This window comes from Balaenoptera ricei, chromosome 16 (assembly GCF_028023285.1).
Source record: "Balaenoptera ricei isolate mBalRic1 chromosome 16, mBalRic1.hap2, whole genome shotgun sequence".
NCBI classification, from domain to species: Eukaryota; Metazoa; Chordata; class Mammalia; order Artiodactyla; family Balaenopteridae; genus Balaenoptera; species Balaenoptera ricei.
Window position 1 is genome coordinate 48,793,869 of NC_082654.1, and position 22,607 is coordinate 48,816,475.

At 45.0% G+C, this 22,607-nt stretch overlaps 1 protein-coding gene across 3 annotated transcripts in view; it reads left to right on the plus strand.

Moving 5' to 3' along the window:
- Positions 1–22,607, plus strand: part of ARHGAP22 (Rho GTPase activating protein 22) — a 197,702-nt gene that overhangs the window by 51,802 nt on the left and 123,293 nt on the right. For 2 of the 3 annotated variants that reach the window (XM_059900629.1, XM_059900630.1), the window contains exon 2: positions 12,018–12,217. In XM_059900629.1, coding sequence (XP_059756612.1) covers positions 12,018–12,217 — 200 coding nt within the window. Of the gene's footprint in view, positions 1–4,100; positions 4,134–12,017; positions 12,218–22,607 lie in introns of those variants that run through there. The other variant, XM_059900631.1, reaches the window with a different exon arrangement.

The window sequence follows — 22,607 nt, forward strand, 5'->3', positions numbered from 1 at the left end:
GAAGACCTATGGGGCCAGGGATGGCAGGTGCAGAGCCGGGAGGCCGGTGCATGGCTGGCCTGTTTGAGGAACAGCAGAGGCCAGTGTGGCCAAGAGCAAGGAAGTGCAAGGAGGTCCGAGAGGCCACATGGCCAGGTCCCAAGGACCCTTGTAGGCTGTAGTGATGGCTCCTACTTTTACTCTGAGTGAGAGGGGGAGTCCTGCAGGGTTTTCATAGGGAAGTAACATGATCTAACTCTCATCTTTTTTTTTTTTTCACACACACACACTGTATTTTATTTTTACAAGAGATAAATAGACTGACACCAAGCATTTGTACATGGATGACCACAACAAAAGCAACAATGATTGCAATTACCAAACATGAAACACACTCATACTATGTCATAATATTGACATTCAGTCCAGTAATCCTCCACTGTAACAGCTCCTTTACTTTGCAGTGAAAATTGATTTGTATATTCTTTGCCTCTGAGTCCTTGTGGGATTTTTTTTTTTTTTAATTCAGACAGAAAGTCACAAAAATTATACTCATCCTCATCAGTTCACTCAGTCCCATGTAATTAATTTTTTTTTCATCTTGATCTTTTGTTAGCACTTTTATGAGTTCATCAGTTTTGCATTAGAGTTCTGAAAATGCTTATTCATTCAGTTCAGCAGTACAGTCAGTTACCAGAAACCTGTACTTGTCAGAGTCTTTTCCATGAATTTCTTGAAGATGAAACCCTTTTATAGGAACATATTTGCAAAAGCATCAGGGTACACCCAGAACTGTCTGTAAATGACAAAAGACTTAAAAATGACCACAGTTAAAGATTTGATGAAAGTTCATAATAATGCAGTTGACAAGAAAATTAGTTATTTCTGAGATATACATTTTAAAGTAATAACTAGGATTATGACTTATAACATTATACCAGAACATATAAGATTTTTAGAAATTTCATTTAATGTCTAAGACATTTATATTAACATATTTCCATACAAATAACCCAATGAAAGTTTAGTATTAGTTGTTTTGTTTGTTTGTTTTTTTATACTGCAGTTTCTTATTAGGCATCAATTTTACACACATCAGTGTATACATGTCAATCCCAATCGCCCAATTCAGCACACCACCATCCCCACCCCACTGCAGTTTTCCCCCCTTGGTGTCCATATGTCCGTTCTCTACATCTGTATCTCAACTTCTGCCCTGCAAACCAGCTCATCTGTACCATTTTTCTAGGTTCCACATACATGCGTTAATATACGATATTTGTTTTTCTCTTTCTGACTTACTTCACTCTGTATGACAGTCTCTAGATCCATCCACGTCTCAACAAATGACTCAATTTCGTTCCTTTTTATGGCTGAGTAATATTCCATTGTATATATGTACCACATCTTCTTTATCCATTCGTCTGTTGATGGGCATTTAGGTTGCTTCCATGACCTGGCTATTGTAAATAGTGCTGCAATGAACATTCGGGTGCATGTGTCTTTTTGAATTACGGTTTTCTCTGGGTATATGCCCAGTAGTGAGATTGCTGGGTCATATGGTAAGTCTACTTTTAGTTTTTTAAGGAACCTCCATATTGTTCTCCATAGTGGCTGTATCAATTTACATTCCCACCAACAGTGCAAGAGGGTTCCCTTTTCTCCACACCCTCTCCAGCATTTGTTGTTTGTAGATTTTCTGATGATGCCCATTCTAACTGGTGTGAGGTGATACCTCATTGTAGTTTTGATTTGCATTTCTCTAATAATTAATGATGTTGAGCACCTTTTCATGTGCTTCGTGGCCGTCTGTATGTCTTCTTTGGAGAAATGTCTATTTAGGTCTTCTGCCCATTTTTGGATTGGGGTGTTTGTTTCTTTAATATTGAGCTGAATGAGCTGTTTATATATTTTGGAGATTAATCCTTTGTCCGTTGATTCGTTGGCAAATATTTTCTCCCATTCTGAGGATTGTCTTTTTGTCTTGTTTATGGTTTCCTTTGCTGTGCAAAAGCTTTGAAGTTTCATTAGGTCCCATTTGTTTATTTTTGTTTTTATTTCCATTACTCTAGGAGGTGGATCAAAAAAGATCTTGCTGTGATTTATGTCAAAGAGTGTTCTTCCTATGTTTTCCTCTAAGAGTTTTATAGTGTCCAGTCTTACATTTAGGTCTCTAATCCATTCACCTCTATTATTCAACATAGTTCTGGAAGTCCTAGCCACGGCAATCAGAGAAGAAAAAGAAATAAAAGGAATACAAATTGGAAAAGAAGAAGTAAAACTGTCACTGTTTGCGGATTACATGATACTATACATAGAGAATCCTAAAACTGCCACCAGAAAACTGCTAGAGCTAATTAATGAATATGGTAAAGTTGCAGGATACAAAATTAATGTACAGAAATCTCTTGCATTCCTATACACTAATGATGAAAAATCTGAAAGAGAAATTATGGAAACACTCCCATTTACCATTGCAACAAAAAGAATAAAATAGCTAGGAATAAACCTACCTAGGGAGACAAAAGACCTGTATGCAGAAAACTATAAGACACTGATGAAAGAAATTAAAGATGATACCAACAGATGGAGAGATATACCATGTTCTTGGATTGGAAGAATCAACATTGCGAAATTGACTCTACTACGCAAAGCAATCTACAGATTCAATGCAATCCCTATCAAATTACCAATGGCATTTTTTACGGAGCTAGAACAAATCATCTTAAAATTTGTATGGAGACACAAAAGACCCCGAATAGCCAAAGCAGTCTTGAGGGAAAAAAACGGAGCTGGAGGAATCAGACTCCCTGACTTCAGACTCTACTACAAAGCTACAGTAATCAAGACAATATGGTACTGGCACAAAAACAGAAATATAGATCAATGGAACAAGATAGAAAGCCCAAAGATTAACCCACGCACCTATGGCCAACTAATCTATGACAAAGGAGGCAAGGATATACAATGGAGAAAAGACAGTCTCTTCAATAAGTGGTGCTGGGAAAACTGGACAGCTACATGTAAAAGAATGAAATTAGAATACTCCCTAACACCATACACAAAACTCCCATCTTTAAAAACTGTCTCTGGCTGCCCTGTCAAGAAACTGCAGTGGGGTATGGCAGATGGCAGACTGGAGAAGAGGCTGTAGCAGTAACTCAAGTGAGAAATGATGGTGGCTGGGAATAGGCATGTCTGATAGTGTTTCCATTGACTGAGATGGGGGAAACCATGAGAGGAGTAGGTTTGGGGGTGGGGAAAGACCAGGAGTTGAACTTTGCCATGAGATGCTGGAGGTGGATGGTGTGATGGACGCCTGGGTCTGGGGTTCAGGGCTGAGCTCTGCACAGGTGCCTTCCACACACTGATGGTGTTTTAACCCATGAGATGGAAGGAGATCACCGAGACAGTGAGTGTGGACAGAAATGGAGTCCAAGGACTAGCCCCCGGTGCTGGACTTTAAGAGGTGGGGATGATGAGGAGACTGAGAGTGGTAGCCAGTGAAGAAGGGGAAAGGCAGGAGAGAGTGGTCTTGGAAACCAAGGGTAGAAATGGTCACGGAGGCAGGAAGGACCAACTGAGGTCAAGTGGTGTAAGGGGAAGGAATGGATGGGCTGACTTGACCTTGGATTAAGCAACGTGAGGGTCATTGATGGCCTTGATAAGAGCAGTTTTGGTGGTACAGAGGTAGGGGAAGGCTAACTGGGTGGGATCAAAAGAGAACAGGAAGCAGTTAGGGATGATAAAAAAATTCTGGAGATGAATGGTGGTGATGGTTACATAACAATGTGAATGTACTTAAAGCCACAGTGAACTGTACACTTAAAAATGGTTAAAATGGTCAACTTTATGTTAAGTGTATTTTACTACAATAAAAAAAGAGAATAGGAGAGGAATTGGAAAGAGTGAAGACACCTCTTCTGAGGTGTTTGTTGAAGAGGGGAGCTAACCGTGTTCGCTCATATACATTCATCTCATTCCTTTTAACTTCTGCCGTGCATCCTATAATGTGAATATAGCACAGTTTATTTGGCTATTTTCCTATTGTTGGGCGTTTGGGTTTTTCCATTTTTAGGGATCACTCAGAGTGCTCCAAGGGCATCCTTGTGTGTGACTACCTAGGCACTTGTGGTTCTTTCTGCAGGAAAGAGGTAAGAAACGGAATTTGCTGGGTTATAGAGTGGGCATGTTTTCAATTTTAATAAACACAGCCCAATTGCCTTCTATAAAGTAGCTTACAATAACTCACAACACATGATATTACTGAATTTTAAAAATTTACCTGCCTAAAGGGTACACAGTGCTGCATCATATAATAGCTATAATTTGTACTTCCCCCTGATTACTACTGAAATCCAGCATCACTACACATCTTTATTGGCTGTTTGTATTTCCTCTTCTGTACATTCACTTCTTTAATTTCTTCAACTCTGACAAACAAAAGATTTACACTTCCCAATCAGAGAAGAAAAAGAAATAAAAGGAATCTAAATTGGAAAAGAAGAAGTAAAACTGTCACTGTTTGCAGATGACATGATACTACACATAGAGAATCCTAAAGATTCTATCAGAAAACTATTAGAGCTAATCAATGAATTTGGTAGAGTAGCAGGATACAAAATTAATGCACAGAAATCTCTTGCATTCCTATACACTAATGATGAAAAATCTGAAAGAGAAATTAAGGAAACACTCCCATATACTGTTGCAACAAAAAGAATAAAATAGCTAGGAATAAACCTACCTAAGGAGACAAAAGACCTGTATGCAGAAAACTATGACACTGATGAAAGAAATTAAAGATGATAAAAACGGAGAGATATACTATGTTCTTGGATTGGAAGAATCAACATTGTGAAAATGACTATACTACCCAAAGCAATCTACAGATTCAATACAATCCCTATCAAACTACCAATGGCATTTTTCACAGAACTAGAACAAAAAATTTCACAATTTGTATAGAGACACAAAGGACCCTGAATAGCCAAAGCAATCTTGAGAAAGAAAAACGGAGCTGGAGGAATCAGGCTCCCGGACTTCAGACTATACTACAAAGCTACAGTAATCAAGACAATATGGTACTGGCACAAAAACAGAAATATAGATCAATGGAACAGGATAGAAAGCCCAGAGATAAACCTACACACATATGGTCACCTTAATTTTGATAAAGGAGGCAAGAGTATACAATGGAGAAAAGACAGCCTTTTCAATAAGTGGTGCTGGGAAAACTGGACAGCTACATGTAAAAGAATGAAATTAGAACACTTCCTAACATGATACACAAAAATAAACTCAAAATGGATTAAAGACCTAAATGTAAGGCCAGACACTATAAAACTCTTAGAGGAAAACATAGGCAGAACACTCTATGACATAACTCACAGCAAGATCCTTTTTGACCCACCTCCTAGAGAAATGTAAATAAAAACAAAAATAAACAAACGGGACCTAATGAAACTTAAAAGCTTGTGCACAGCAAACGAAACCATAAACAAGACAAAAAGACAGCCCTCAGAATGGGAGAAAATATTTGCAAATGAAGCAACTGACAAAGGATTAATCTCCAAAATATACAAGCAGCTCATTTAGCTCAATATGAAAAAAAAACAAGCAAACAACCCAATCAAAAAATGGGCAGAAGACCTAAACAGACATTTCTCCAAAGAAGATATACAGATTGCCAACAAACACATGAAAAGATGCTCAACATCACTAATCATTAGAGAAATGCAAATCAAAACTACAATGAGGTATCACCTCACACTGGTCAGAATGGCCATCATCAAAAAAATCTACAAACAATAAATGCTGGAGAGGGTGTGGAGAAAAGGGAACCCTCTTGCACTGTTGGTGGGAATGTAAATTGATACAGCCACTATGGAGAACAGTATGGAGGTTCCTTAAAAAACTAAAAGTAGAACTACCATACGACCCAGCAATCCCACCACTGGGCATATACCCTGAGAAAACCATAATTCAAAAAGAGTCATGTACCACAATGTTCATTGCAGTACTATTTACAATAGCCAGGACATGGAAGCAACCTAAGTGTCCATCGACAGATGAATGGATAAAGAAGATGTGGCACATATATACAATGGAATATTACTCAGCCATAAAAGAAACACAATTATAATTACAAAAGCAAAAAAAAAAAAAAGAGAAACGCAATTGAGTCATTTGTAGTGAGTGGATGGACCTAGAGTCTGTCATACAGAGTGAAGTAAGTCAGAAAGAGAAAAACAAATACTGTATGCTAACACATATATATGGAATCTAAAAAAAAAAAAAAAGGTTCTGATGAACCTAGGGGCAGGACAGGGATAAAGACACAGACATAGAGAATGGACTTGAGGACACGGTGAGGAGGAAGGGTAAGCTGGGATGAAGTGAGAGAGTAGCATTGACATATATACACTACCGAATGTAAACTAGATAGCTAGTGGGAAGCAGCTGCGTAGCACAGGGAGATCAGTTCCGTGCTTTGTGACCACCTAGAGGGGTGGGATAAGGAGGGTGGGAGGGAGACGCAAGAGGGAGGGGATATGGGGATATACGTATGCATATAGCTGATTCACTTTGTTATACAGCAGAAACTAACACAACACTGTAAAGCAATTATACTCCAACAAAGATGTTAAAAAATTTTTTTTTACACTTCCTTGATAGGAAAAGGGCATGGGAGTTCCCTGGCAGTCCAGTGGTTAGGACTGGGCCCTCTCACTGTTGTGGCCTGGGTTCAATCCCTGGTTGGGGAACTAAGATCCTGCAAGCCACACAATGAGGCCAAAAAAAAAAAAAAAATCATGGCTGGCCCTGCACCTTGATTCTGCCTGCATAGCCCTTTGTCCTTCTATGATAATGAATGAACCTTTGGGTCCTTGCATTCCATTTCCTCCACCCAGAGTTCTGACCTCCTGAGTTGGAGTGACTGGTGCTGTCATCCCTGGCAGCCTCTGTCACCTTGCGGACACTTGGGCACACTCCTGTGCAGGCTGCTTTTCTCCTCCCTTCCTGGCATCTCTGAGCTGAAGCACTTAGGGCCCCGCTCAGTCTTGGTTTTGCTGGGGAAGGATTGTAGCACCCTCGGTGACCAGCACTGACTGGGCTTTGAATCCTGGCTTCGCCACATAACAACATTGCTGTGTAACCTTGAGTGTAACCTTCAGCTTTCTTCCTCTGAGTCTCAGTCAGAACATCTGAGAACTCAGGATTATTCTGAGGAATAAGTGAAATTACTCATGTCAGCTGCTGGGCTTCCACCCCCAACTCTGGCCCTTGCAGGCACTTAGGCATGTCCGTCCCTTACATTGCCACCCACCCTACCCTCACCCTGTCCACCCATCGAGTTCCTTCTTTCTCCCATTTTCACCCCTCCTGGGCCAGCATTTCTAGGAAGGCCAGCCCAGTGCTAATGCAATGAGGGCCGAGTCTACCAACACCCAGCGGCTGTTCCAAGCTAACCCCCCATCACCACCCGAGCAGGCCCTGAAGGAGGGAGAATTTGGATTCACAGACAGGCTGTGCCACTTATGCACGGTGCAACCCCGGTGGCTGAAGAACACTTGTTGGAAGGGTTAAATGAGCAATTCATGAAGGTTTTTAGTGCAGTGTCATTCAGCAGATCCTGACTGAGTGCTTCCTATGTGCTGGGCACTGATCTGCAGCACCTCTCTCCTGAGCTGGCTCCCTCCCCCGCGTCCCATTTTCCCCGGACACATCCTCTTGGATGTCAGAGAGACTGCAAAATCTAACATGTGCACCATCTTGCTGCCCCTCCTTGACTGCTGGCCTGTCCCCCTCTCCATGCCGTCAGTCATCAGCCCTGCCTCCTAAATGTCTCTCAGGGTGGCCCCTCCTCTCCACCCTCCCAGAGACTCACCCCACCCTGTACCCTCTGTCTCTCCTCCCCTGGCTTGTGCTGTCAGCTTTCCCAGTTTCCCAACAGCCTGGCTTCCAAGTAAGGATCTCAGGCCTCCAGGGCTCCTGGATGAGTCTGCGGGCCCTGGGCTCAGGGTCTGCTCGCTCAGAACTGACTGCCTGGACCGAGACCCCAGATTCCGAATTTAGGATTGCTCCAAACAGGTATGCGCTCACACACCTCAGAAGCTTGCAAACACACTCACACATATGCATGCACCCACACTCTCAGACATACTTACAAACATACCCTCATTGTACACTCACAATGGCACACACATGTGTGCACACACTCTTGCACACTGCAGCATGCACACACACACACATTCATAAGCACATATGCTTGCAAACACACACATGCACATGCACACTCACACATGCACATTCTCTTACACACTCATGCACATACGTACTTACATACTAGAAAAAAACACACACTCATGCACACAGACTTTCCCAGGAGGGAGTTGGGCCCCCTAGCTCTCCATGGCCCTCAGTTTTGGGGAGAGGTAGATACATGCACTGCACAAACAACACTACTATACACCAGACTGTTATTCATACTATTCTAAAGGTGAAATTGAAGTGAAAAGAAAGAGACTAATTTTAGTGGAGTGACTCTTGGAGAGCTACATGGAGGAGGTGCAACGGGACCCAAATGTTGAGTGGAAAGTACGACTTTGACAGTGAAGATGAGCAAAAGGGCATTACACTGGGGAGTTGTCCAGTGTGGCTAGACCCCAGGGCAGCGATTATTGGAATCACCTGGGCTGCTTCAAAATCCAGATTCCAGGTCCTTCCCCTGGAAGTTGTGTTTCAACAAACCTGGAGACCAGATTTCCTAAGGTCCCAGGTAGGCGTAATATGCAGGCACCTTCGGCAGCCGTTAGCCCTGGGCGGATGGGGAGGTGCATCGTTAAGCTGGGGTGGCGCTGTCCCATGAACCGATCGTGACTGCCAGGCTGGGGGTTGGATTTTACTCTGCACGTAATTGATAAATACCCTAACTACTGTGGAGAAAAGGAGTAAAAGCTGATTATATCTGCGTTTAGAAAGATTTCCTCGGCAGCTGCGTATCTCTTTTGGAGACTCCTGCAGAGGGCAGGGAGTAAGAGGAAGGCGTCCAGGCGAGGGATGATGAGAATTCGAATTGATTCAGTAAAACAGAAATGAAAAGAAAGAAGAGTGCAAAGAGAGAATCTTCAGAATTTGGACACTAATTGGCCAATGCTACTTGGCCAGAATTTGACACTAATTGGGACTTGATGGGGAGGGGTTTGTCAAAACAACTCCAAGCTGTCAAGATTGGCCGGTCCCAGTCACGAGTCCTTGGTGAGGAGGGGGATGGGGAACAGGTTTGGGAGATGTGAGTAGGCAGCAGGCATTGAATTTGAACATGAGCACAGGCGATCATGAACCATCCCTGTGGAGATGTCCCCCATGGAGATGGTTTAACGTGAGCCTGAAGTTTCAGAGAAAGATCTGGGCAGAAATAAAGACTTGGACTCATGATGGAATGGAAGGCAGGTGGGGCAGCCTTGGGCAACAGCAGGACTTTCGGGGAGAACAGGAGGAACTGAGGCCAGAACAGGCTGGGCAGGTGGTAAGAGATGTGGGTGTACCAGGCAGTTGGGCTCTGCAGCGGGGGAGGAAGGAAGAGCTTCAGGAAGAGGGTAATCAATGTGCCTGAGCACCAAAGGGTCTCAGAGGCTGAGAATCAGAACCAGACTGTCGGATTTCATCAGAGCAGTTTCCAGGAGAGGACAAAATCTCCAAATGCAAGGGGTTGGCAGCGACTGGGGTTGACAGTCACTGGGGGGTGAGGAAGGAGAGACTGGGCGTGTGGTCCATCCTCTCAAGAGATGCTTGTCAGTGTGAATAGGTGACCGCATCAAGCCGGCACACTCGTTAATCTGAGCCAAGAGGTAGCTAATGCAACTCCTGTTCCTTCCTTGCAAATCGGAGTGCCCCCTCCCCTGAGGTGGGCCCAAATTCTGGTCATCCTTCAAGGCTCAGCCTAGGCACTCCTCTGGGTGGCTCTGCAAATGTCTACAGCGGAAAGGTGCACCTTCATTTAAGTGTCTGCAGCCTTTGCCTGTCCACGTGGCCTGTGACTCTTCCATCTCTGTGTGGCTCTTCTTTATGTTATTTCTCCTGCCAGCCCTGGGGCTCTGGGGGAACACCAACCACTCGGGGTTCTGCCCCATACCTGGAGGAGCTCCGCAGACTTGGAAGGCATGGATGAATGAATGAGTGAATGAATGATTGTGCTTGTGAGCCGAAGAACTTGACTTTGAGGAGGGCAAAAAGCACCCTCCTCCTCCCCAGGTCACAGGCCTGCTCCTGGGCCAGAAACTCCAGAAACTCCCCTTGGTTCTGGAGCCTTAGAAGGTCAGAGCTGTTTGAGTTGAAATCTTGGCTTAAATGTTTACAGAACTGGAATATTTATATGGCTTGATTCAAGGAAATGCTGAAGACAGGAACAGTGGTTATTAATAAATCATAACAACAACGATTTTCCTTTCAAGATGCTCTATGGGCCTTATAAGTAATATCTGTGTGATTGATCGGCTGGGGGACAACCCGGGCTGGCTGGGCAGCCTTAGTGGCATCTGCAGGAAGCGCCTCCCTGGTGAGCTGAGGGGAGCAGGGGCTGGCCTCTCCTCTCCTCCACTGGAGCCCTGCTTCTGCCAAGGACAGGTGATTCTGTAAATCAAATATACTTCAATTTAAAATAAAAGAGTAAGCCAAAGTAGCCCGTGATGTTTGACAACCATGTCTTACATCCATTACCTGCCTGGTGTGGTGATGAGAGCCACAAGTGCAGAACTAGATAAGACATCATGTCCTCCCATCCCTACCCCTCAGTCTAGAGGGACAGAAAGGCAACCACGCAGATTAATAAATACCAGCCATGGACCACATGTCCTGGTGGAGGAGGGAATGACTATCTAGAAGAGATCAGAAGGAAGGTGCTGTGGAGTTGGATCTTGAAGGATAAATAGGAGCTCACCATGCAGCCAAGCCAGGGATCGAGTAGGAAAGGGATGGAAGAAACAACTGTGGCTTGCAGGGACCATGCGTTCCGATCATAAGTTAGGATCCGTGGTCTAAGAATTGTAAGTGTGATTACGTTTGGACTCAGAGTTGTTCCTCCAAAGTCCAGGATGGCCCCTCCTAGTGACCACTGCAGCAGTATCCTTGATACTGGCCAGAAAGAGGAGAGAAGCTTTCCCCAGGACAGAGGGGAGAGCGAGGGGAAGGGGTAGGGGAGGCATGGGAGGGGCAAGAACTCAGTCACCGTGAAGGGCAGTACCAACCCTGGCAGAGCGCTGCTCAGTGGTCTCTGCGGGGCAGGAGTGCTCAAGGCACTCAGTGGCTGTAGGTCGGAGGGGCGGCCCCTTCACCCTGCCAGGGAGCCGTCAGCAAGTCACAGCAAGCACCTGCAGCAGAGGCCCTGTGGTGCAGGCCCAGCTGCCAGGATGATCCCAGGGAAGCAGCAAGGTGGTTTGCCAGGTGGGATGAGGCTTCTGGGCAATGGTGCTGAGATCTGATGCCGCCAGGGGAGAGGTGCCACGCAGGTACCAGGGACGGAGTCTGCTGGGGCCAGCTCCCTTGGGGCCTGAGTGACAGGAACCCTGCTAGAATGTGAGCTCTAGCAGGATCCAGATGTTTATGTTTCTTATTTTACTGCTTTTTCCCCAGCACCTATAACAGTGATTGGCACATAGTAGGTACTAATAAATAGTTGCTGAATGAATGAATGAGTCATTGAACAAATGGAAAGCTGGATGGATGGATGGGTGCATGGAGGCATGGATGGATGAACAACCCTGGGGAAAGGCAGAATCTTGGATCCCAGAGACATAGCAGAAACTAATCAGGCAGGCTGTGCACTCCCCCAGGTGGATGACCTTGGGCTGTGGTGTTGAGGGGTTCCAACCAATGCCCCTTTGAACCCAAGGGGGAGATAGGCCAAGCATGATCATGCCCTGCTGGCCGAAGCTCCCATACTCTGGTCACCGGGCAGCTGGGATGCCAGGGTGGGGCAAGGACTGACCGCTGGCCTGCCATCCTTCGTGCTCACTGTGTGTGTGCTTGGCTTCCAGCCCGCTCCAAAAGCCTGGTGATGGGGGAGCAGAGCCGGAGCCCTGGGCAGACACCCTGCCCCCGCAGGCTGGGCCCCGTCCTGAAGGCGGGCTGGCTGAAGAAGCAGAGGAGCATCATGAAGAACTGGCAGCAACGCTGGTTCGTGCTGCGTGGGGATCAGCTCTTCTACTACAAGGACAAAGATGAGAGCAAGCCCCAGGTGAGGAGCATGCGTCCTGTGTCCAGCGGGCATCACAACGGGGCTCCAGGCGGGGGAGGCGGGGGAGGGCGTGTTTAACTACGTCCAGGAGAGGGGAGAAAGCAGAGAGTGACCCTCCCATCAGCACCTCCACCCCTCAAGCGCCAAGCCCCTGACTCCACTCAGCATGACATTTCACTGGGATCTCCAAAGTGAGCTTTATCCCCTGCCACCACGTTTCCGGTATCACACCTTGTTTTACTGTGACACATCCACAGCTTCAGTAATGGAAATGTTTCCTTATAATGTTGATAGAGAACATCCCTCCATGGCTTAAAAAAAACAACTCTTCCTCATGTCCTTTTCAGCCTCATAGTGCTTCCAAGGAGGACACAGGTGCACACACTCCATTGCTTCCATTATGCAGGGAAACGGGCACCCAGACACATCTAATGTCATACTGAATTCTGGCTCGTGGTGAAACCCCTGTGTCAGAGGCCTCTGCCTGTCAGGGGAGGCTTCTGTTTTCCACCAGCCCTGTAAGCTCCACCTCAGGCGCTTAACACGTCTGCCTTTCTACCCAGTTCCACTAAGTTCACTCACTCAGAGCAGTCGGTGGCCTCATGCGCCATGGTGCGGCCTGGTCACAGCTGCCCTGTGCAGACATCGTAACCGAGTGCTCTGCATGCTGCCGGCCAGGGTGGCTGGGCTTGCGGAGCTTGGGCAAGCTAACCCTTGTTATGGGATTCAGACAGAGAGAGGATGTCTGGGAGCTGCCCTCGCTTCTCTTGGGGAAAATGGGGAAGGGAACCTGCAGGACTTCTTCCGAAGGTGGCTCCTAGTCATTCATCCAAGTTGGAAAGAAAAGAGAGAGCCTCTTGTTCGGGGTCAAGGGTCACAGAGCTTTGCAGGGCTGTAGCCTGTGCACATCCAGCAGTTCCACGGTGTGCTCAGGGGCCTGGGGGCGGGGAGGGGGCTCTGTGATGGGCAAGGTGGAAGGAGGTACCTGGGCACAGCACGGTATCACGTCATCAACACAGCGAGAAAATGACCCTGTCACTCCTCTCCCAAATTTTCTGAGTATGAAGAAGGAATTGTCCTATCTTTAACACTTCTCCAATACTTGGGACCCTCCCTTAAAGACATGGGACTCTGGGGGTGGGAAGGAGCAGGCCTCATCTCAGAGACCTCAGTGGCACTAGTCACCAGCTGCAACTTAATAACTTTCTGTCTTCACTGTATTTATTCTAGTGGTTAACTTTTGTTTATGGAAAGCCATACTGGTTTCCATTCGCGAGAGTCATAGCATGTTTTCCTTTCTAAAATATATCTAAGTTAAAAACAAAAAGTGTTGCACAGCAGTGTGAGTGTACTTAATGCTACTGAACTGTACACTTAAAAATCATTAAAATGGAAAATTACATGTTACGTACATGTTAACACACACACAAACAAGTGAGACTGCTTAAGGAAAAGTTTTACACCAGTAACAGTAGAGATGAGAGGTGAGGATGACAAAAATCATGAAGGTGGATCTAAGCTAAAGTTTAGGGAACTCTGATCTTGTCCAGCCTCCCAGGCTTTATAAGGAAGGAAAAGAACTCCCAGAGAGGTGGAGTGGAACAAACAAGAACTTTGAATTTGATCTGAATTAGGTCAGCCATGCTAGCTGAATAACTTGGTATAAGTCACTTAATTTTTTTTTTTACTTTCAGTTTCATCATTGCTAAAATGGAGACATTATTACCTACCTCACAGAGATGCCCTAAGAATTAGATTGTAGAACATATATGCAACGGAGTACAAATCCTAGCACCTGGGATACTTAAGTCTGGGTACCCTCATGCTCCCTGAGCCCTGCCTTTGCCTTGCTCCCTGTCTCCCCAGCCCTGCCCCTCAGCTTGCTCCCCAGATCAGGAACCACACTTCTGGCTTGCCCACCACCATTTTCCTTCTGGCTTCTGCGTTTTGTGTTGAAGACCAGCCTTGGCCCTTCAGTGGCATCTTGGCTTTCCTGGCTGTCCTATTGGTGACATGTCACTCTGATGATGGTGACCAAAGTTGCCAGAGTCCCTAGCACCTCAGAGCCCTGCCTATGGCCCCTACTGTCATCCCCCTCCTGGCCCAGGCTACAGCACCATCTCCTGGGAGAAATGCATTATGATGTTGGGTGAACCCAGTGGTCTAAAGTAACACACTGAGGTCACCAGGCTATGTGTGGACCCCTGCCCCAGGCTTCCCCACATCTTCTTCACGGTGAGCCTCAGGTGGCCCTCACCTGTCACTGCAGCTCCAGAAGGAACCTCCATCCCCCAGATTTCCCAGACTGGACATTCTTCTCCCTCACCTGCCACCTTCTCCAGACCTTCAATGGCTTCTGGTGGAAATAGCTAATTGAATGGAAGTAATGACATCCCCAGTCACCAGCCTGGACAAAGGAGGAGCCCTGGGGCCCGACCCAAGCTAAACCAGCGCAGTTGTCACCAGGGAGCCATTGGATCCCTGAAAGGAGCCAGCGTCTCCAACAGATGCCAGGATCATGCCCCAGGGCTCCTCTTTTGGCCTCTCTGGGTCTCACTGACCCTGCCAGATCCTCATGGGGGATTATTCTTTTTTCCATAATCCCCCCTCCCCAACAAAGCCTGACTGCTCTTGCAGCCCTGTTGCTCAGGTTCCCAATCTCAAGGAGACTCTTGGTCAAATTTGACTCATTTATCTTTATAGTATGATCTCAAACCTACATGCCTGCTGGCAGAATAACCCTCAGATTTCCATTTAATTGCATGAACTACATGTAATGGACTAATTCTCAATATCTGGTTCCTGGAAAAATAGGCCCTGCTCACTGTTTACAGTGATAGAAGCGCCCAGGCAGTGAGCTCCCTCCTAACAGATGGCCTGTCATCTGTCCAGCAGATGTAATTGTGGAGAGGAGGGATGTCCAGCTACCCTTGATGCTGCCCAGAGCACATACACGTGATAAGGATCACTCCCAGGCCACATTCTTGTTCTCTCTCCAAAGCCCTAGCTCTTCCTTTCTCCCCTTCTCACTGGCAGGAAGGTCAGCAGAGGACATAGAGCACAGAGATGGGGAAAATTCAAGATGGCGGAAGAATTGGCTCAGATGGAAACTCAGAAAGACTAGGCAAAGGTGCTTTAAAACAGAACCTGAAAGTGTGGCCCTGTCCCTCCAGCTTTTCCCAACACATGTCCCTAATAGTTTCCAGCAGACAGATCCTACAGTTTTACTAATAAAAGATTCCAGGTTTTTTCCTCTTAAATAGTTTTAGCTTCTGCGAAATGTTTCTTGCACCATGAAAACTCCTGCCACATTCTTTCTTGATCAGCCTGGTCTGTTTCCACTGTTTGAGGATTCACTTTAAGTCTAGTTATCCCACTCCTTCACTGTGGGTTTCTTGGCTTTGAATAGAAATGGAATAGAATAGAAATGGAAAGTACAACTTCCAAAACATGAGATGGAAAGAATGTAACAAATTAAATGTGATCATTTCAACAAATGGGCAGAAAATGGAGGGGAGGAAAAAACAAAAGTAAAAGGTAAATAGAAAACAAAAAAGTAAATAAATAAGATAGCAAGGAATAGGAAGAAACCTTTCAGTTGTCATAATAAATGTGAATAGGTCAGATTCATCTGTCTCTTAAAAGACAGAAAGTGGAAGTCTGGCTTAAAAAAGAGAAAGTAATAAAGAAAAAGGTTGAAAAACAAAACAATGGGAAAAACGGAAGCCAGCAAATGCAAGCAAAAAGAAAACAGATTTAGGAATATCAAAATCAAATAGAATAGAATTCAAGGTGATAGGAACAAAAGGGAACAAAGAGAAACATTTCATTATAATATAAATAACAACCTACTGAGAAAATAGAGCAGCTGTGAACTTTTATGTTCTTAATGACATAGCTTTGAAGGATACTTAAACAAAGAAAAAGAATTCTCATTGTTCTCCATTTTTTAAAAAATGAAATTATAGAGACACATTCACTGACAATAGTGCAAAAGAAAAAAAAGACTTAGAGATTAAGAACAAAATGACAGTGAGTGAGGGCATATATGCAAGAGAGAGAGAAATCTATACACGTGGAAATAAAACACACACGTACTTCATAACACCTCCTAAGTTAATAAGAAAATCAAAACTTAAATTCAAACTTCTAGTCAAGGATGACAGAGTTAAAAACCCCAAAATTCCAATAAAGAGCACTAAAGGTGTGCTTGTGAAGGTCTGGACACACCTAGATGGAGAGGGCAGGAGCGAGACAGCCGCATTCTGGATGCTGGACAGCAGGAGGGTGGGAGGTAGCTGATCAGCCGACCCCAGAGAGCTAAATTCCAAGCCAGCACCACAGAGAGCACAAAAATCTGTCGGGTTTGCAAATCCCCTCACCGCCCAGCAAAGACTCAGACATTAGCAGGACCAGTTATCTCTGGAAATGAGGGCAAAAGAAGAGCTTCAGACAGGAGTTCTGATTGAAAGTCAGTGTAAAAAGCAGTTAAGAGGGTTCCCTTTTCACCACACCCTTTCCAGCATTTATTGTTTGTAGATTTTTTGATAATGGCCATTCTGACTGACGTGAGATGATACCTCATTGTAGTTTTGATTTGCATTTCTCTAATAATTGGTGATGTTGAGCATCTTTTCATGTGCCTCTTGGCCATCTGTATGTCTTCCTTGGTGAAATGTCTATTTAAGTGGTCCACCCATTTTTTAACTGGATTGTTTGTTTTTTGATATTGAGCTCCATGAGTTGTTTGTATATTTTGGAGATTAATCCTTTGTCTGTTGTGTCATTTGCAGATATTTTCTCCCATTCTAAGGGTTGTCTTTTTCTCTTGTTTATGGTTTCCTTTGCTGTGCAAAAGCTTTTAAGTTTAATTAAGTCCCTTATGCTAACGCATATATATGGAATCTAAAAAAAAAAAAAAATGGTACTGATGTACATAGTTGCAGGGCAGGAATAAAGAGGTAGACATAGAAAATGGACTTGAGGACATGGGGTGGGAGGGCGAAGCTGCGGCAAAGTGAGAGTAACATCGACATATATACACTACTGAATGTAAAATAGTTGGCTGGTGGGAAGCAGCAGCATAGCACAGGGAGATCAGCTTCGTGCTTTGCGGTGACCTAGAGGAGTGGGATTGGGAGGATGGGAGGGAGGCTCAAGAGGGAGGGTGTATGGGGACATGTGTATGCATTTGGCTGATTCACTTTGTTGTGCAACAGAAACTAACACAGTACTATGAAGCAATTATACTCCAATAAAGATCTATTAAAAAAAAAAGCAGTTAGGTCCCAGATCTCCCGAACCACCTTGTGCAAAGCTGTGACTGCCCTCCCTCATTAGGGCATAACACTTGGAAGGAAGCTGAGGATGCTGGCTCCCTCATTGGTGGGGGGGTGGGGGGTACCACACTAGAACAGGAGGCTTAGAGGGAGGTGGGCATGCATATCAGTTACTTAGCCCTCCCAGTCTTTATCCCACACTTGGCCGCCAGATCCCAGCGGTCAGGAATAGCCCTCAGGAAGGAAATGAAGAATTTTCACTGGAGAATCTGACAGGCCAAGAAGAAAAACACAAAATATACTGACAGGAGGGGTCCCCGATGAAACAGGCCAGGCAGATCTCTCTCTCTGTAAACATTCACCGCCCGCCCCCATACAATTTCCAATCAGCTGCTTAGAGAACTGTAACTAGTGGGAGTAAAGAACTGTGGGTCACTAGAAGGTGACTAGAAGGTGACTAGAAGGTGGCTAGAAGGTGGCTAAGAAGGTGACTAGAAGGTCACTAGAAGGTGACTGGAAGGTGACTGGAAGGTGACTAGAAGGTCACTAGAAGGTCACTAGAAGGTGACTAGAAGGTGACTGGAACGTGACTAGAAGGTGACTGGAAGGTGACTAGAAGGTCACTAGAAGGTCACTAGAAGGTGACTAGAAGAATTCACCCAAAGTGAATTCTTTCACTTAAGGAAAGAATTGTATATGAAGGCCAGACAAACACAGGAAAGGAGGGAAAAAACAACTTGGAGGCAATAAAAACTGCAGGGGAGGAAAGCTTTTATATAAAACTGTCTTTAACATCCTCAGAGAGAGACTATAAAATGGACAGTCAGAGCACAAACCGGCTCCCAGAATTCAGAAATAAAATACCAGAAACAAAAACTCAAATGGGGCTTCCCTGGTGGTGCAGTGGTTAAGAATCCGCCTGCCAATGCAGGGGACGCAGGTACAAGCCCTGGTCCAGGAAGATCCCACATGCCGCGGAGCAACTAAGCCCATGCACCACAACTACTGAGCCTGCGCTCTAGAGCCCGTGAGCCACAACTACTGAGCCTGCGTGCTACAACTACTGAAGCCTGGGCGCCTAGAGCCTGTGCTCCACAACAAAGACAAGTCACTGCAATGAGAAGCCCGCTCACTGCAACAAAGAGTAGCCCCTGCTCGCTGCAACTAGAGAAAGCCCGCGTGCAGCAGTGAATACCCAACACAGCCAAAAATAAATAAACAAATACATAAATAAATTTATAAAAAAAAAAAAAACTCAAATGAAGGGTTGGATGAAGAACTTAATCTCCCGGAAAGAGGAACAACAGAGAGGAAAAGAGGAGAGACAACTCAGCGTCTGAGAAGAAGTTCTAGAAAGAGAGATGAAAGTCATCCTTAGAAAAAATATTCAGTTAAATTAAATTTGCTAGGATGGGAGTATAAACAGTGAATGCTGACTGATATAACCAAAGTTACTGTGGAGGTTCAGGAAGTCACATAGGGAGGAGCGGCAGGGAGGGCAGTTAAATAAAGCAAAATCTCAAACTGCCATGCTGGGAGTTCCATAGATAATGCCTAAAATTTTAAATCAAGACATGGTAATGTAAGCATCTTATTTAGAAATAAACATAAGAAAAGAAAAAAAAAACCTCACCTAAAAGAGCTGAAAGTGGTGACTAAGATTTGGGCAATGGTAGAAGAGGAAGAAATTGCTGCCTTATAACAAGCCTTGTAGAGCTATTTGATTCTCTAAACTGTGTTTAGATATAACTTTCACTAAAAAAAAAGTGAAATAAAGCTAAAATAGTTTAATTTTGGGATTTTCAGAATATAGCTACTACAAATCAAAGCTATAGGGTAAGGCTTTGGGGAGAAAATGGAGAATGAGGTGATGATCAAAAAACTTGAGATTTATCTGTATTACAGTTGGCCCTTCATATCTGTGGGCTCCACAGCCATGAATTCAACTGGGCTTAAAACTATTCAGAAAAAAAAAAAAATTTCCAGAAAGTTCCAAAAAGCCATACTTGAATTTGCTGTACACCGGCAACTATTTTACATAGCATTGACATTGTATTAGGTATTATAAGTAATCTAGAGATGCTTTAAAGTATATGGGAAGATATGCTTAGGTTATATGCAATTACAAGCATTTTATATAAGGGACTTGGGAATCCGAGGTTTTGGGTAACTTCATGGGGGAGCAATATAGGAGCCCTTCCCCGCCAGTACTGAGGGGTGATTGTCTTTTCATTTCTCACAATGAGACTATATTTATTTATGTCCATATTTTAAAATATCTTAAGTTAAACAAGGAAAGAAAAACTAAAAGCAGAAAAGGAAGGCAACAGGGACACAGCCCTAGAGAGTTCTCTTCAGGTAACCAGAAAGGGGAGCAGACAAAGGGCTCCCTCTTCCAGACAGAGCCGCCAAGCCCAGCTGGTCTCTGCAGAGCTGGCCTTGGTACGCTGGAGGTGCTCAGAAATTGTGTAACTTCGTGTGTGGAGGTGGGCGATTTCAGGCAGCTCATGCCCAGGGCGGAGCTCAGGGCCTCTGAAGCAGAAGTGTGAGGGTCATCGTGTTGTCAGGAACCCAGACTGCACACGTGGTACCAGAAGCTGGATGTGAACGGCTCGGGTGCCACACTCAGAAGCTGGGTCCAGGCAGCACTGGGGGCGCTGTGAGGTTTGGGAGCTCAGACTTAGCCTTCTGCACTCCGAGAGGAAAGTCATCCACGGCAGCACAGGCAGGGAATGTCAGGGTGCCAGGCTGGAGGCAGAAGGACCATCCAAATGGGGCTGTTGTCCTGACAGCCGGTGTGGCCTAGAAGACCGCCAGGTGCTGGAACAAGGGGCTGGGGTGCCTTGACAGCAGCAGGGGACAAAGTGTGGGAGCTGACGCCTGCACCCCTGGGTGGCAGAGTCTCAAATCTACGCCCATATGGCCGATGCAGCTGTAGGTTCTAGCAGAGGCGATTTAAAAATCACTTTGAGAGCAGGCTGGGTTTTGTTTTGTTTTGTTTTCCAGGAGCGTAAGTAATGGGAGTGGGAGAGAAGATTGATTTAAAATTTGATTTAATTTAGAGTAAAAGGTTGGAATTGGGAGGACGAGAGACAAGATGGATGCGAAAGCAGATGCACTTCTAGGAGAGAACATTAATATGGGGCAATCAGAAACCAGCAGTCTTTAAGAAAGAGGAAACCTCAGGGGAGGAAAGAGAGGACATCTGACTCCAGAACTTGAAGGTCACAGGGAATGTTCCAGCAGGCCGCCAATCACCCCTTTCCTCCTTCCTTTGTTTACCAAGTGAATGTCAAAGACAAAAACGGTGCTGTCATGAGCTGGCTCCTTGGGTCCTGGTTCCTGAGGAAGGTGCCTGGGTTGTCTCCATGTTCCGGATGCGGGAATTTGGGGGCTGGCATCAGGCCTAGGTTAGTGGGTGTGTTACCATAGCGCCTGAAGTCTTTGCTTAATGTCTGCCCATGGAACCTCACAGCTTTGGCTAGTAAGACTCTACCCACCAGGGCCCTTATCTCAGCTCTATCTGGGGGCATAATTAAGATGCTGTCAGGCTGGTCTGAGCCAGTCCATGCTCACAGCAAGTCACAGAGCAGCCCATGTGTCAGACGCTCTTTCGCATCTAGACCTTGTAAATTCGACTCAGCTGGAGTTGATTCAGCAAACACTAACTGAGCATCCTTCCTCAGTTGTAAACTGTTACTCAAACCAGCCTAGAGGTCATTATTGTTACTGTTGTTGTTACCATTGTTGCTGTTGTTGACATTGCTGCTGTTAATTTACAACACTTCCTTAGTTGTATGTCTTCTCCCTTCTAGTCGGTACACTTCATTCAGGCAGGGCCTCAGTCTATCTTATTACTTATCTTTTCCCACCACCCAGCACAGTGCCTGACACATAACTGATATGCAGTAATATTTGATACTTACATGAATAATTGAATGAATGAATGAGTGAATGAATGAAGAAATGAGTAAATTGACTGAATGAGTGAACACTGATCCAGCCTGTGTTAGATCCTTGGTGGGAAAATATTTCATTGTTTTTGTAAAGTGCTTGAAAAGTGACAAGGAGCTTATTGGACTGCCTTCCCCTATTAGTATGTAAGCTCATCAAGGTCGGGATTTTGTTTGTTTTGTTTACCCTGTATCCTGATTGTCCAGAATAGTGCCTGACACCTAGTAGAAGCTCAATAAATCCTTTTTAAATAAACATTCATAATTTCCATTGAGCCTCACAGCAAACTTAACAGGGCAGATACAATTCATTTCCATTGTATAGGTGGGGAAAATGAAGCTCAGAAGGGTGGAATGGAAGCTTGCATACTATGGAAAGAAAATAATATTTGGAATCACAGAACCTGGGTTCAAATCCCATTTATACCACCTACAGGTTGTAGGTTTAAGCAGATCATTGAAGCCCCTCTTGCTCCCACATTTGGTGTGTTGTTCTGAGGCTGCCCTGAGAGTTGGACAAATGGCAGCTGGCGACAGTGGTGGTGTCAATGCTGCCTAAACACTCAGGACAAGATTCCTGTAATTCTTAGAATGGGATCTAAGATAGAAGTCCTCCAAGAAGGCTTCTAAAATGACATGTGAAAGGCAGGTGACAGAGCCTGGAAGCGGGGATCACCTGAACCCGTGAGGCTCCCTGAGAGCAACCCTATGTTGCCTTTTCCAATTAAGAGTCCAGGCTGGACCTTAGCAAGTCATTTTACTGAATCCTGCATGACAGAGAATGACAGATTTCCGAATTTTGGCTTCACTGCTTACTTGCTAGTTACCAGAGAAGGTATTTCCCTCTCTGAGCGTCGGTTTTCTCTTTGTGAGATGGGAATAACCACACCTACTGTATAGGGCTGCTGTGAGAGTAAGATTAAACACATTGGAAACAGCCTAGTGTTGGCCTTCTCTCCTGGGTGGAACTGTACACAGTAAAGGGTTAGCAATCATCCAGCTCAGTCAAGCAAGAGAAGTCCTGTGGCATGCAGCATGGCCCTGATCTTGGCTCTGCCTTACTTCATGTGTTTAAATCTAAATAAAAGCTAACACATGCATACGAACCAAGCACGATCCTAAGTGCTTGGCATGTATTGACTTAATTCTCACAGCAAC